Raw genomic sequence first — 13,583 nt, 5'->3', positions numbered from 1 at the left:
CATCGCACACATGCTTCGTGGTGCTCACATGAACAGCATCAGCCAATACAGAGCTGTACTGTAATTTTAACATAAACAGCATAGGAGACTGAGGTAGACAAGAAGAAATTGTTGAATAAAGTTGTTATTTTTGTTTGTTTTTTGCTCACAAAAATTATTCTCGTAACATTATGGTTGAACCACTGTAGTCACATGGAATATTTTAACAATGTCTTTACTACCTTTATGGGCCTTGAAAGTAGTAATTACATTGCAGTCTATGGGAGGTCAGAAATCTCTACGAAAATATCTTAATTTTTGTCCCGAAGATTAATGAAGGTCTTATGGTTTTAAACGACATGAGGGTGAGTAATTAACAACATCATTTTCATTTTTGGGTGAACTAACCCTTTAAGCCCATCTATGTTTTTGTATGAATACTATGTAAATCAGTTGGTCTCCCAGCTGTATGTTCTTCTCCCTTGATGGTGCTGATCTTGATAAGAGTCAACATGTCAAGTGTATAAAAAGGCAATATAGATTGTAGAACGTCTTTATTGTGGAGCCTCCAGGAGTGACTGTGTTTCAGTGAGGAGCCGTTCAGAGCTGCTGGAGAGACAAATAGCATCTTCAGAGATCTTTGGTTACACATGTGGTTATATGAAGGAAAACACTATGCTTAAGTGTTTTTTCCAAGTACTTCAGAATGAATCTTACAGCAGTGAACCAAACTGATGACTGTCAGGAATATTCCTGTCCAGAGAGATCTGTTTCTTTCTCTGTCTATGTGATTCTGTATGTGGCCGCAGCAGCTGTGGCTCTTCTGACCGTGTGTGGAAACCTGCTGGTCATCATCTCTGTTAGTCACTTCAAGCAGCTCCACACTCCTGCTAACATCCTCATCCTCTCTTTAGCTGCGTCTGATCTGCTGGTCGGAGTTTTTGTGATGCCACTTCACTTGATTTTGCTCATTGAGTCATGTTGGATTTCTGGACCAGTGATGTGCTCGGTTTTCAATTTTTTTACTTTTCATGCAACATGCGTGTCCGTTCACACTGTGGCTCTAATAGCAGTTGATCGGTTTTTGGCTTTACATTCTCCTTTTTTTTACTCAGAGAAAATATCACCCACTGTGATCTACATAGCAACTTTATTTAACTGGCTGTTTTCACTCCTTTATAACTTCACTCTGCTCTTCATTAATGGAAACTTCACTGTCATGTGTCCAGGAGAATGTTTTTATATTGTAGTTGGGGTGTCATCCTTCATTGATCTCCTGGTTGTGTTTCTTATGCCATGTACACTCATCATAATATTATACACTCATGTTTTTGTAGTTGTTAGGAAACATGTGACTGCTATAAGAGCCCTTCAGGTTCACAACAGCAAAGAATCCTCTAAAAACAGAGTCAGTGACAAATCAGAGCGAAAAGCTGCGAAACTGCTGGGGATTCTGGTCTTTGTGTTTCTCCTGTGTTTACTGCCATATTATATTTGTTCTTTAGTGATTCCATATGATCATGCTGACTTCTTTTATGTCAGAGATGTTACTGTAATATTTTTCTTCCTGAACTCCACCATTAATCCCATCATTTATGCCTTATTCTATCCCTGGTTTCAGAAAAGCTTAAAATTAATTTTCATATTTAAAGTGTTTAATGAAGACTCCTCTCTGATGAATGTGCAGTAAGTCATTGAATGTAAGACAGAATGTTTCTCTTCTTTTTTTCCTGTTGTTTATTTTCGTATATATACTTTGTCTAGGTTAATGTAGCTACATTCTTGACTACAAAACAGCTATTGTATCTTTTCTCAAATAGGCCTATTGCCGAAATACAGTTCAGTTATCACGTATCGACCTTTTTTGGCAACAGACTGACCCAGAGTAGCCTAGACATGTGATCACATTTGAAACCTGTTGTTTGCTGGCTGTGCATATGCCAATACAGACTGCATTTTATATTGTGTTATTTTATTTATTTTTTTTGTTATTAAATGCTTACAATGAAATAATTAATACTGTTAAAGCTATTGTATTGTATGTTTTATGGTTATTTTCATAATGTTTGTTGTAGTTAATTTTTGGTACATTGAGTGGAGTGTGGGACACATTGTCAGTCTAGTTTCTATCAATCGCAGATATCTGGCAGACTGGCATAATGCAAATTCAACAAATTCCCATATTTTTGGGGATAAAAATAATGCAATAACACAAATTCTCACCAAAAAAGGTTAATCTGAGGGGGATAATCAACATTGGCTAATCAGAAAAGTTCAGATAAACTGATAAATATGTGTTTAAGTGTAAATATGTGCCACTACACTGCCGTAAATTCTAAAGAGAGCTGGGCTGGACCGGCCATTAGTGTGTAAAGAAGATCCGCACGAGACTCACTATTCAACCTGTGTGCTCCCAAACCGAGAGAGAGAGAAGTGTGACCACTGTGAAGTGATCAAACGCTTTCGTGTTAAGCCTGATACGAAATAAAGGTTTAGAGGGCCCTATCTTGCACCCAGCGCAAATGACTTTGTACACTGACGCATGTATCATTCCCATTTTGCACCCGACGCACAGCGGACTTTTCCCTCCACAGACGCACGTCGGTAAATTAGGGAATGAACTCGCGCTCCCGGGGGCGGTTCAGTGAAAAGAGAAGGCGTGTTCCGGCGCAAACGTTCCCTGGTGCTATTTTGCAGGTTTAGAAAACAATTCCACCACAGACCAGGAAAAACCTCGTCTAAAGTCAGTGGCGTGTTATTCAGATGCTATTTTAAGGGCGCATGCTTGACCATAATGTAGTGTGTGCACAACGCATACACTTTGCTTATCTACTCTACACAGACGCAGCAGTTCCCATTTTTGCAAACCATACATAATTACAAGGAAAAATAATACCACACGAGGGAAATCATCATGAAATCGTGTCCATGAAGATGTGAAAAAATAGGCATAAATCTAGCTTACACATTTACCCAAATTATTATACTCCTGATTAACCAAAGCTAATTTGGGTGGGTTTCTCCCATCCCCATACAATGTCACTTCTCTGTCTTTTAAAAATCCGCAGTTATAATAGCAATCCGCCATGGAACAAGCGCGTCTGCTTTTAAAGGGAATGTGAGATGACGCTCTGATTGATTTATTTTACGTTACGCCCAAACCACACCTATGAGTAATGCAGCTACTTCAGACTAACCCATTTTAGATTTGTGTCGGGCGCAAGAGTCATTTATCCCACCGGGATAATAGCAACGCGCTCGATATCCACCCACAAAGTTACTTGCGTTTCGCGTTTGATACTTGCGTTTCAGATCATTAAAATAGGGCCCAGAATCTTTTCCGTTTAAAGTCCAGATTCTTTCTTGTTTAGTTTAGGCTATATACCTTCATTATAAGAATAAATGCATTTTCAATGTGTAGGCTAGCCTATTTCTGTGTGATTTCATAAAATATTAAAAGTAGGCTAAATGTCAACATCTTAAAACGTAATGGCCGGGGTTTCACAGACTGGACTAGATTAAGCTAGGATTTGCCTTAGTTCAATCAGGACATTTAAGTTGCTTTTATAAATGGTAAATGGACTGCATTTATATAGCGCTTTCAACAGACCCATGGCCACCAAAGCGCTTTACATATTGCCTTACATTCACCGATTCATACACCGACGGCAGTGTCAGCCATGCAAGGTGCCATCCAGCTCTTCGGGAGCAGCTGGGGTTAGGTGTCTTGCTCATGGACACCTCAACACTTGGTCAGGTGGAACCGGGGATTAAACCATCAACCTTCTGGTTTGTAGACAACCTACATAAACCACTGAGCCACTGCCGCCCCACCGGCCTAAATGTGCCTTAGAAAAAAACATTACTGGTGCATCTTAAGACAAAACAATAGCACTGACATATTTTATGGTATATCAGTGCAAGTTGCTTTCAGTTAAAACAGCTCAAACATAAACTTTAGTCAAAGACTAGTTTAATCCTTGTCTGTGAAACCAGGGGAATATGTTCAAATGCAACTGAAAGACAGAGACACAGAGACGGCCTATAGAGATGTGCAGGTATGATGTTACTTTGTTGGCCAACCGACAGTTAGCATCCCTGATAGCACACGTACATCATTGTGACGTTGATGTCTTATTAACATCTGCAAGATGTGTTTTTTAGAGTGTTTGCTCATCTGCAATATGTCTCTAAGTCTTTTCCATTTAGATGTTAAATAAACATTTAGAAAATGTCTTTTTAAGATATTTATGATTTAGAATGTATTTAAAAACGTGAAAATGCTAACTCTTTTCTGCGTTTTGGTCAACAAATTTGCATCATACCTGTGCCACTCGATCGATGCTCTGTGTTTTTGTTATTTTGTCCACCTCCAGTTTAGCTCAAGGTGAAGGTTTGGTTGTTTGGTGTGGCTCGGTCAGCCCCTGCTGGTAGATGCTGTAATTACAGCATTCTGGTGTCAAAGATCATCTTCCTCTAATGAAGGCCTTTGAAAACTAGCTGTGTGTTCAGACGGAGATTTGTTGGAATAGCAGAACACTTAAAATGCTTCATATCCACATTTAGTTCTATGTGACACTCTTTAGCTCTTTTCTTCTGGATGAACAGAATCAGTTGATCTCCCAGCTGTATGTTCTTCTCCCTTGATGCTGCCAGTCTCGGAAAGAGTCAACATGTCAAGTGTATAAAAGGCTGCTTGGGTTGTAGCCCATATTTATCTGGTATTGTGGAGCCTCCAGGAGTAACTTGAGTTTCGGTGAGGAGCAGTTCAGAGCTGTTGGAAAGACAAATAGCAATGAGTGGCTACTCATTTTTTATGTGAAGGAAGTCAATGAAGGATGAAGGAAGTTAGATGTTTCTTCTAGAATGAATCTTACAGCAATGAACCAAACTGATGGCTGTCAGGAATATTCCTGTCCAGAGAGATCTGTTTCTTTCTCTGTATATGTGATTCTGTATGTGGCCGCAGCAGCTGTGGCTCTTCTGACCGTGTGTGGAAACCTGCTGGTCATCATCTCTGTTAGTCACTTCAAGCAGCTCCACACTCCTGCTAACATCCTCATCCTCTCTTTAGCTGCGTCTGATCTGCTGGCCGGAGTTTTTGTGATGCCACTTTTTTTTTCTTGGCACATCGAGTCATGTTGGATTTCTGGACCAGTGATGTGCTCGGTCTTTAAATTAGTGAATTTTCAAGCAACAAGCGTGTCTGTTCACACTGTGGCTCTAATAGCAGTTGATCGGTTTTTGGCTTTACATTCTCCTTTTGTTTACTCAGAGAAAATATCACCCACTGTGATCTGCATAGCAACTTTATTAAACTGGCTGTTTTCACTCCTTTATAACTTCACTCTGCTCTTCTTTAATGGAAACTTTACTGTCATGTGTCCAGGAGAATGTGTTTATACTATAGATGGGGGTTCATCCATCATTGATCTCCTGGTTGTGTTTCTTATGCCATGTACACTCATCATAATATTATACACTCATGTTTTTGTCATTGTTAGGAAACATGTGACTGCTATAAGAGCCCTTCAGGTTCACAACAGCAAAGAATCCTCTAAAAACAGAGTCAATGACAAATCAGAGCGAAAAGCTGCGAAACTGCTGGGGATTCTGGTCTTTGTGTTTCTCCTGTGTTTACTGCCATATTATATTTGTTCATTAGTGGTTTCTTATAGTAAAGCTGATGTGTTTTTTGTCAGAGATGTTACTGTAGTATTTTTCTATCTGAACTCCACCATTAATCCCATCATTTATGCCTTATTTTACCCCTGGTTTCAGAAAAGCCTAAAATTAATTTTCACATTTAAAGTGTTTAATGAAGACTCCTCTCTGATGAATGTGCAGTAAGTCATTGAATTTAAGGCAAAATTTTCTCCTGTTTTTTATTTATACTTTGTTATGGTTAATGTAAGGCCTACATTATTTTGTTATATTAAACATGAGTCTTGACTACAAAACAGCTATTGAACATTTCCTCAAATATTGCCGAAATAGGCTACAGTTCGATAACATCATTATCACACATTGATCTTTTTTGACAACAGGCTTAAATATGGACCCAGAGTACATGTGATCACATTTGAAACCTCTCATTTGCTGGCTGTGCATATGCCAATACAGACTGCATTTTTATTGTGTCATTTTTTAATTTTTACAAGGAAATAATGAATAATGAAAGATCTATTTTATTGTATGTTTTATGGTTATTATCATAATGTTTGTTGTAGTTCATTTTTTGTACATTCGGTGGAGTGTGGGACACCTCGCTAGATAGTAGTTTCTATCGCAGGAATCAGGCATAATGCAAATTCAACAAATCCCCACGTTTTTGTGGCAGTTTGTATTATTCAATCGAAAATCCACACCAAAAAAGTTAATCTGAGGGGATAATCAATGTTAGCTCATCAAAAAAAGATCAGACAAACTGATAAATACGTGTTTAACTGTAATGCCATTAATTCTAAAGTTCTTTAAATGGAAGAAAAGATCAGCACGACACTCACACTTTGCAACCAGTTTTCAAACTTAAAGGCGATATTCGCCGACGTTTAACGCCTCGTGACTAAACAAAGGGCGCCAATGTGAGTGTGCACACCGGCGCGAAAAACGTCACGCGTAAAAGCGGCATTTTTTTTAAAACGCCTCGGGTTCGTTTTTTTTGGTTTGACGCGCCGCGTCAACAACTTTCCGACCAATGAGATTGGCGCTTTTGTTCACTTGTCTGGACCTTCTGAAGTTACAGTAAAACACAACTTGAGGGCGCTCAAACACAAAACGGTCGTGAGAGGTCTACAGACACTCGATTTTTATACTCTCTTTTTCAGAGTACTTACATTTTAATTATGTATTGGTATATAAAGACAGTTTAAACAAATTTGGAATGTTTTTTTTTTTAAATCCTACCTACCCTACCTTTAAATATACTTTTTTTTACATAGTTTTTCATGTACAGTCTTATGAAACTTACATTGTTTGAAAATAATGTTTAAAATATTGATATAAAACAGATATGTTTCTAATTCTGCGTATCTGAATTTTTGTGTAGGCTAGTCCACTGGTACTAGTGTGTAGGAATTTACTCAACGCCCTATTCGGACGGGATGAATTGTTTGCTTTATTTGTATAGCTTCTTGTACCTTTTACTTATACTTTTATAATGGCTAATATTAATAAAACTGAAATTTAACAAAAAGAGACTGGGTTGAGTTTTGTCATTTTAAATTTTAATACAACGAAGATGATCTGTAATGTTGTTTTCTGCAACATCTGTTGTTTAGTCAAATGCACATATTGCCTGGACCATATTAAAATGTTTAATATTTTTATATTATATTTAAACGAAAAGAGGCAGGGTTGTGTTTTATATTTCGTTTTGTTAGGCAAACGTTATATGCAGTGAATATAATCAATACGCGATGCCTGAACCACATTTGTGTGGCAATAATGTTTAAGATTTCTTTAAATGTAAACGAAAAGAGTTAGTGTGGTGTTTTATAACATATTTCGTTTTATTGTTGCCTAAAATATACATACAGAGATAACCGGAGTAGCAGAGCGAGCTGAGTGACGCGCGCTGTTCCATTTGCAGAATAACCCATAGGAATAACCGGACTCGCGTCCTTTATATAGAGCTGGTAAGTCCCGCCCCTTCCGTAAAACCCCGCTGGACCTCAAAGTTGAAAAACCGTCAATGCAAGTGAATGGGAGAAAATAATTATTTTCTGGTCCCGTTTGAATTGTGCCATGAATGTGAACATATGTTGTCTGTGATTTTTTTATATAACTTTTCATGTTACGAGTTTGACAGTATATGGTATGATTCTTCGGCTAGCAGTTGTGGAAGAGACATAACGAGAAAGACTACATGTCGCCTATGTGACGTCACCCCATAAAGTTGACTTACCCGTGGTTTTCACCAACCTCAACGATTTTGTCCTCTCCCTGAAAGAAGGAGGTGAAGTGCACCAAAGACACAGCCATGTTTAGTGGGATCCGTGAGCTAGTGTCCGTGTGCTAGTGTGTTGACGTTTCAAACGCGTCGAGAGTTGTAGTCCACAAAGTGCTCTCACACAAAGTCTAACCGCATCAAACTTCTACCCGCTAAATTGTATCATTCTTTACACGAAAAGTTATATAAAAAATTCACAGACAACATATGTTCACATTCATGGCACAATTCAAACGGGACCAGAAAATAATTATTTTCTCCCATTCACTTGCATTGACGGTTTTTCAACTTTGAGGTCCAGCTATATGGATTGGCCAGGAGGTGAGCATGGTTAGGATTTCCCAAGATTTTCCAAGATGGCGCCGCCCATACACCCCATAAACGGCCTCAAAACCGTTCTTCAGAAAGTCTATGGGTGACATCACAGACGCTTTGTCCATATTTTTTACAGTCTATGGACGGGACTCGTTTCACAGGGGGACGTTATGAAATTTCTGTTTCACAGACGTACTTTGATATTTTAATCCTGTCCGAATCTGCCATGTCTGTCTTTTTCTCACACGAACTCTCTAAAAATTCCAGAGCAAATTACCTACTGTTTTTCGTCAAACTCGGCGGTCCTCATTCTACTTTTCCCCACCATTGACTAAATTTTCCAGCTATCCATGTTTTCACTGTTATACGGTAGGGGGCGCTAGGACACATCTTCTTCTAGTACAGAATCTCCGGATCAAAACTTAGGAGAAGAAGAAGCTGAAACAAGTGATAGAAGATTGCTCACTCAAATGTAAAATAACGTGATCATCAAACATTAAACATCGTGTAAATCAAAACTGCTTAATGTTACTAAATGAAATGAAGCGTAATCACCCTGCAACCATACCTTAAAATTCATGGTAATAACACCAAATTTGGCACAAACCCAGTCAAAACCATAACCTGTGAAGAGAAAACGACAGTGCAGCTTTGGGGGTGTTGGACTCAATCTACTCCATCTGTGTTTTGATCATCGTTCTGAATCTGATCAAGGCGTAGTCTTTGACAAAAATGTGATTTTCTCTTTTTGTCAAAGACTACGCATGTAGTCTTTTTTGTTTAAAATGTTGCCTTTCTTTATGAAACTTACCAACAAAAAGGATGCATGAAGCTAATAAAATGTTTTTAATAATTAGTTAAAGTACAGTTTAAAGCAGTTTTTAAGTATAAAAAATAATATCTACATTTGAACATAGTAGTAGGACTATACTGCAACTTCAAAAATAATATATAAATAGTAAACTATACGTATGTTATGTTCACTTTATGTCATGTTTACTGAGAGTACACTTCAGTGTGTACTGTCATAAACTAAAAAAATATAAGAAACCTAGTTGTGTACTTAGTTTACAACTGTTACACTTATAGTAGCCTACACTATACTTTTATTTACTAAAAGTGGACCAATTTAGTCCCAAGCAGTATTGAAATAGTACACTTACAAGTTTACTACAAGTGCACATTGATATTAGTATACTTACTAAAGTATACTTAAAAATATACTTGAACATTACTTAAGTATACTTCATAAAATTAACTTGAAGTATACTTCTTTTTTGTTAGGGAGTGAATCAACGCAACTGACTCTGTAGGTCAAATGATGATGACAGCATTGCGAATGTAGTACCTCCAGATTATATCCATACTATACACATTCATACCATATAAAACATACTTTTTAGCGGTCGTGAAGTAATTACTTATTCAAAATAAGTAGCCTACCTCAAGAGAGTATGCGATATTGGACGCAGCCACTCTGTTTGAGTTCAGTTTAAAGGGATAGTTCACCCAAAATTAAAATTCTGTCATCATTTACTCATGTCGTTCCAAACCCGTAACACTTTCGTTCATCTTCGGAACACAAATAAAGATATTTTTAATGAAATCTGAGAGCTTTCTGTCCCTTCATTGACAGCTACGCACCACTTTGACTCTTAAACAAGATTGTAAAGAGATCGTATAACTAATCCATATGAATTGAGCGGTTTAGTCCAAATTTTCTGACGAGAATCGATCACTTTATATGATGAACCGTTTTAATTTAGTCTTTTATTCACATATAAACATTCATCTACGGCTACGCACACATCAGTTGAGGTAAACAGAAGCTCAATCATGTTCCACAAGAACCAATAAGATTCATTCTCATGTTATGCAGCAATGTTTGAGCTTCCGGAAGAACCAATGAGGTTTCATTTTGTGTAACTGTAATAATTTTGTGTTGGGGCTACAGGATTCATTTTTGTTCACATAACTGTGACAGAGCACCTGTAGTTCTGTAGTTCTGAGACTGAATTAGGAAAATAATTTGTTGTGTGTTTTACAGTACTCTCTCAGAAAAAAAGGTACAAAAGCTGCATGTCACTGTGGCGGTACCTTTTCAAAAGGTACACCTTTGTACCTAAAGAGTGCATATTAGTCCCTCAAAGGTACATATTGGTACCAAAAGTGTACATATTAGTTCCAAAAGTGTACATATTAGTACCTAAATGGTACATATTAGGACCCTTTTGAAGGGTACTTTCCCAGTGACAGCTTTTGTACCTTTTTTTCTGAGAGTGAAGAGAAAGACTTACTGTAGTGCTTAATGTTCAGCTGTGGAAGAGTTAGTAAAGTTTCAGTTGTTGGAGAATTTTGTGTGGTGACCATTATACAGAAGAGTGGCGCTTGTGCTCAAGCTGTGGGTTATAACAACTGTGATGTTTGTTGCTTCACTGTATGAGCAACTGTTGGTTCTCTTTTCTACATCAGGGTGTTAAAGAATTTTTAACAGCTTAGTTTTTGATTTATACTTTTCATATACGCTAAGTCCATCTATGTTTTTGTATGAATTCCATGTGACTGTAAATCAGTTGATCTCCCAGCTGTATGTTCTTCTCCCTTGATGCTGCCAGTCTTGGAAAGAGTCAACATGTCAAGTGTATAAAAAAGCAACATAGATTGTAGAACGTCTTTGTTGTGGAGCTTCCAGGAGGGACTGTGTTTCAGTGAGGAGCAGTTCAGAGCTGCTGGAGAGACAAATAGCATCTTCAGAGATCTTTATCTGTTGTTATGTACTGAACTTTATATAAAGGAAGTAACAGCGAACAAAACTTCAGAATGAATCTTACAGCAGTGAACCAAACTGATGACTGTCAGGAATATTCCTGTCCAGAGAGATCTGTTTCTTTCTCTGTCTATGTGATTCTGTATGTGGCCGCAGCAGCTGTGGCTCTTCTGACCGTGTTCGGAAACCTGCTGGTCATCATCTCTGTTAGTCACTTCAAGCAGCTCCACACTCCTGCTAACATCCTCATCCTCTCTTTAGCTGCGTCTGATCTGCTGGCCGGAGTTTTTGTGATGCCGCTTCATTTGTCTTGGGTCATTGAGTCATGTTGGATTTTTGGACCAGAGATGTGCTCTGCTTTAAAAATTGTGAATTTTCAAGCAACAAGCGTGTCTGTTCACACTGTTGCTCTAATAGCAGTTGATCGGTTTCTGGCTTTACATTCTCCTTTTTTTTACTCAGAGGAAATCTCTCCCACTGTGATCTGCATAGCAACTTTATTCAGCTGGCTGTTTTCACTCCTTTATAACTTCACTCTGCTCTTTGTAAATGGAAACTTCACTGTCACGTGTCCAGGAGTGTGTATTGCTATTATTGATGGAGTTTCATCCATCATTGATCTCCTGGTTGTGTTTCTTATGCCATGTACACTCATCATAATATTATACACTCATGTTTTTGTCATTGTTAGGAAACACGTGACTGCTATAAGAGCCCTTCAGGTTCACAACAGCAAAGGATCCTCTAAAAACAGAGTCAGTGACAAATCAGAGCGAAAAGCTGCGAAACTACTGGGGATTCTGGTCTTTATGTTTCTCCTGTGTTTACTGCCATATTATATTTGTTCATTAGTGATTCCGTACAGTAATGATGACTTGTTTAATGTCAGAGATGTTACTGTAATGGTTTTCTTCCTGAACTCCACCATTAATCCCATCATTTACGCCTTGTTCTATCCCTGGTTTCAGAAAAGCTTAAAATTAATTTTCACATTTAAAGTGTTTAATAAAGACTCCTCTCTGATGAATGTGCTATAAGTTGCTGAATGTAAGACAGAATTTTATTATTACATTATTTTGTCATCTATTAAACATGACTGCGAAGGAAATATTATTTTCAATCATGTATTTCACACCTCAATGATTTTTCTTTTTGTTTGTGATAAACAGAAATGTTGAAGATCAAAAAAATTATGAAACAAAAGTAACAAAAAATAGCTTTGATTAAAAAATATAGCAAATTATCAAATGGGCTACACTTTATTTCGATAGTTCACTTTAGACACTCTACAAACAATAAGTAACTTTTCAACTACATGTCAACTAACTCTCATTAGAGTATTAGTAGGTTAGGGTTAGGTGTTAGGGTTCAGGTTAGGAGAACAAGTTGACTTGTTGCCAAGTTACATATAGTCAATAAAATATCTGTTGGGGGACAAACAAAATAAAGAGTTAGCAGATATTAAGCAGACAGTCTACTAATCCTCTAATGGCAGTTAGTTGACATGTAGCTGCAAAGTTACTTATAGTTAGTAGAATGTCTAAAGTGGACAATCGAAGTCTTACCATCAATTGTTTTAAATGTATAATTTTTAATGAAAAAAGGCCTAGACAAACTTCACCAGTAGCCTAACTCCAGCCTAACAGAGGGCGCCTTCTCCGCTTTATCCGCCACAAAACCTAAATGGAGGCATAGAGGAACTAATTGAAATGTTTTCTATGCGATTAATGTTGTTTCGATGCACTAACTGTGTTCTCCTCCAGGAGGCGCTCGACGGATCATAAAGTAGAATGATCGCTCTGAGTCGCATTCAAAGGTCAAAGTTTTTTTTTTATTACCTTACTGGGGCAAACTTATAATTATAATCCTAAATATATTAATCTAAATGATTGGAAAACGAAATAAAATGTGAAATACACACCAGGCATTTCTGTAAAATAATTCAATAAATTACTCTGCCCTAACAACCGACTAGTTCACCCTGACGGCGCTGAGAAAAGTAACAGATACCACGTGATGTTCTAGATGCTGTTTAATTTGTTAAACAAATGGCACATTTTGCTGTACCTCCAACAAGTACTTTTTTTATATACCCATTGTGATGTGCGCTTAGATTTGGCTTCATCTGTGTATTCGCGTTTAATAAAATTGCTTAATAATTCTTCTTGTCCCTAACTCGGAAAGAATGAAAGAAAAGTAGGTTTAGTCTTTACGAAAGTTACGAGTTCTCCTCTGAACAATACTTACTACTTCAAGCTGGTGCTCATGTGCCAGTTATTATCATATTTACATTCATTTCAAGATGACTTGAACAAACCAAAGCCGCTGTGTTGGTTTAAAACAATTAATTTCTTTAATTATTTATGTTTTTAAATGCTTTCTTTTTATTTGGTCTTATATTAACAACTAGAAAGAAAGAAAGAAAGAAAGAAAGAAAGAAAGAAAGAAAGAAAGAAAGAAAGAAAGAAAGAAAATATTTAGGGTAAGTTGTTCTACTTGTCACATGACAGCGTTACAGTTAAGCTCCGCCCCTTTCTAGCTTTCCTTCGTTTGTAATTTCTCGTCTAGTCA

At 37.4% G+C, this 13,583-nt stretch overlaps 3 protein-coding genes across 3 annotated transcripts; all 3 read left to right on the top strand.

Annotated features, from left to right (window-relative positions):
• Positions 1 to 685: 685 nt before the first annotated feature.
• Positions 686 to 1,669, top strand: LOC308698182 (trace amine-associated receptor 13c-like; the record flags this gene model as incomplete). Its single annotated transcript, XM_081378105.1, has 1 exon — positions 686 to 1,669. One exon carries the CDS (start codon positions 686 to 688, stop codon positions 1,667 to 1,669), a length of 984 nt encoding a protein of 327 aa, XP_081234231.1.
• Positions 1,670 to 4,845: 3,176 nt separating this feature from the next.
• LOC308698540 (trace amine-associated receptor 13c-like) lies at positions 4,846 to 5,829 on the top strand (the record flags this gene model as incomplete). The annotated part of the gene is made up of 1 exon (XM_081378668.1): positions 4,846 to 5,829. The coding sequence occupies one exon, from the start codon at positions 4,846 to 4,848 to the stop codon at positions 5,827 to 5,829; it is 984 nt and encodes a 327-aa protein (XP_081234794.1).
• Positions 5,830 to 11,065: 5,236 nt separating this feature from the next.
• Positions 11,066 to 12,049, top strand: LOC308698268 (trace amine-associated receptor 13c-like; the record flags this gene model as incomplete). The annotated part of the gene is made up of 1 exon (XM_081378205.1): positions 11,066 to 12,049. One exon carries the CDS (start codon positions 11,066 to 11,068, stop codon positions 12,047 to 12,049), a length of 984 nt encoding a protein of 327 aa, XP_081234331.1.
• Between the last annotated feature and the right edge of the window lie 1,534 nt (positions 12,050 to 13,583).

Source organism: Scardinius erythrophthalmus, assembly GCF_964197995.2.
Source record: "Scardinius erythrophthalmus genome assembly, chromosome: 11".
Taxonomy (NCBI): Eukaryota; Metazoa; Chordata; class Actinopteri; order Cypriniformes; family Leuciscidae; genus Scardinius; species Scardinius erythrophthalmus.
The sequence above is the reverse complement of the archived record's forward strand: the minus strand, read 5'-3'. Positions and strand labels throughout refer to the sequence as shown.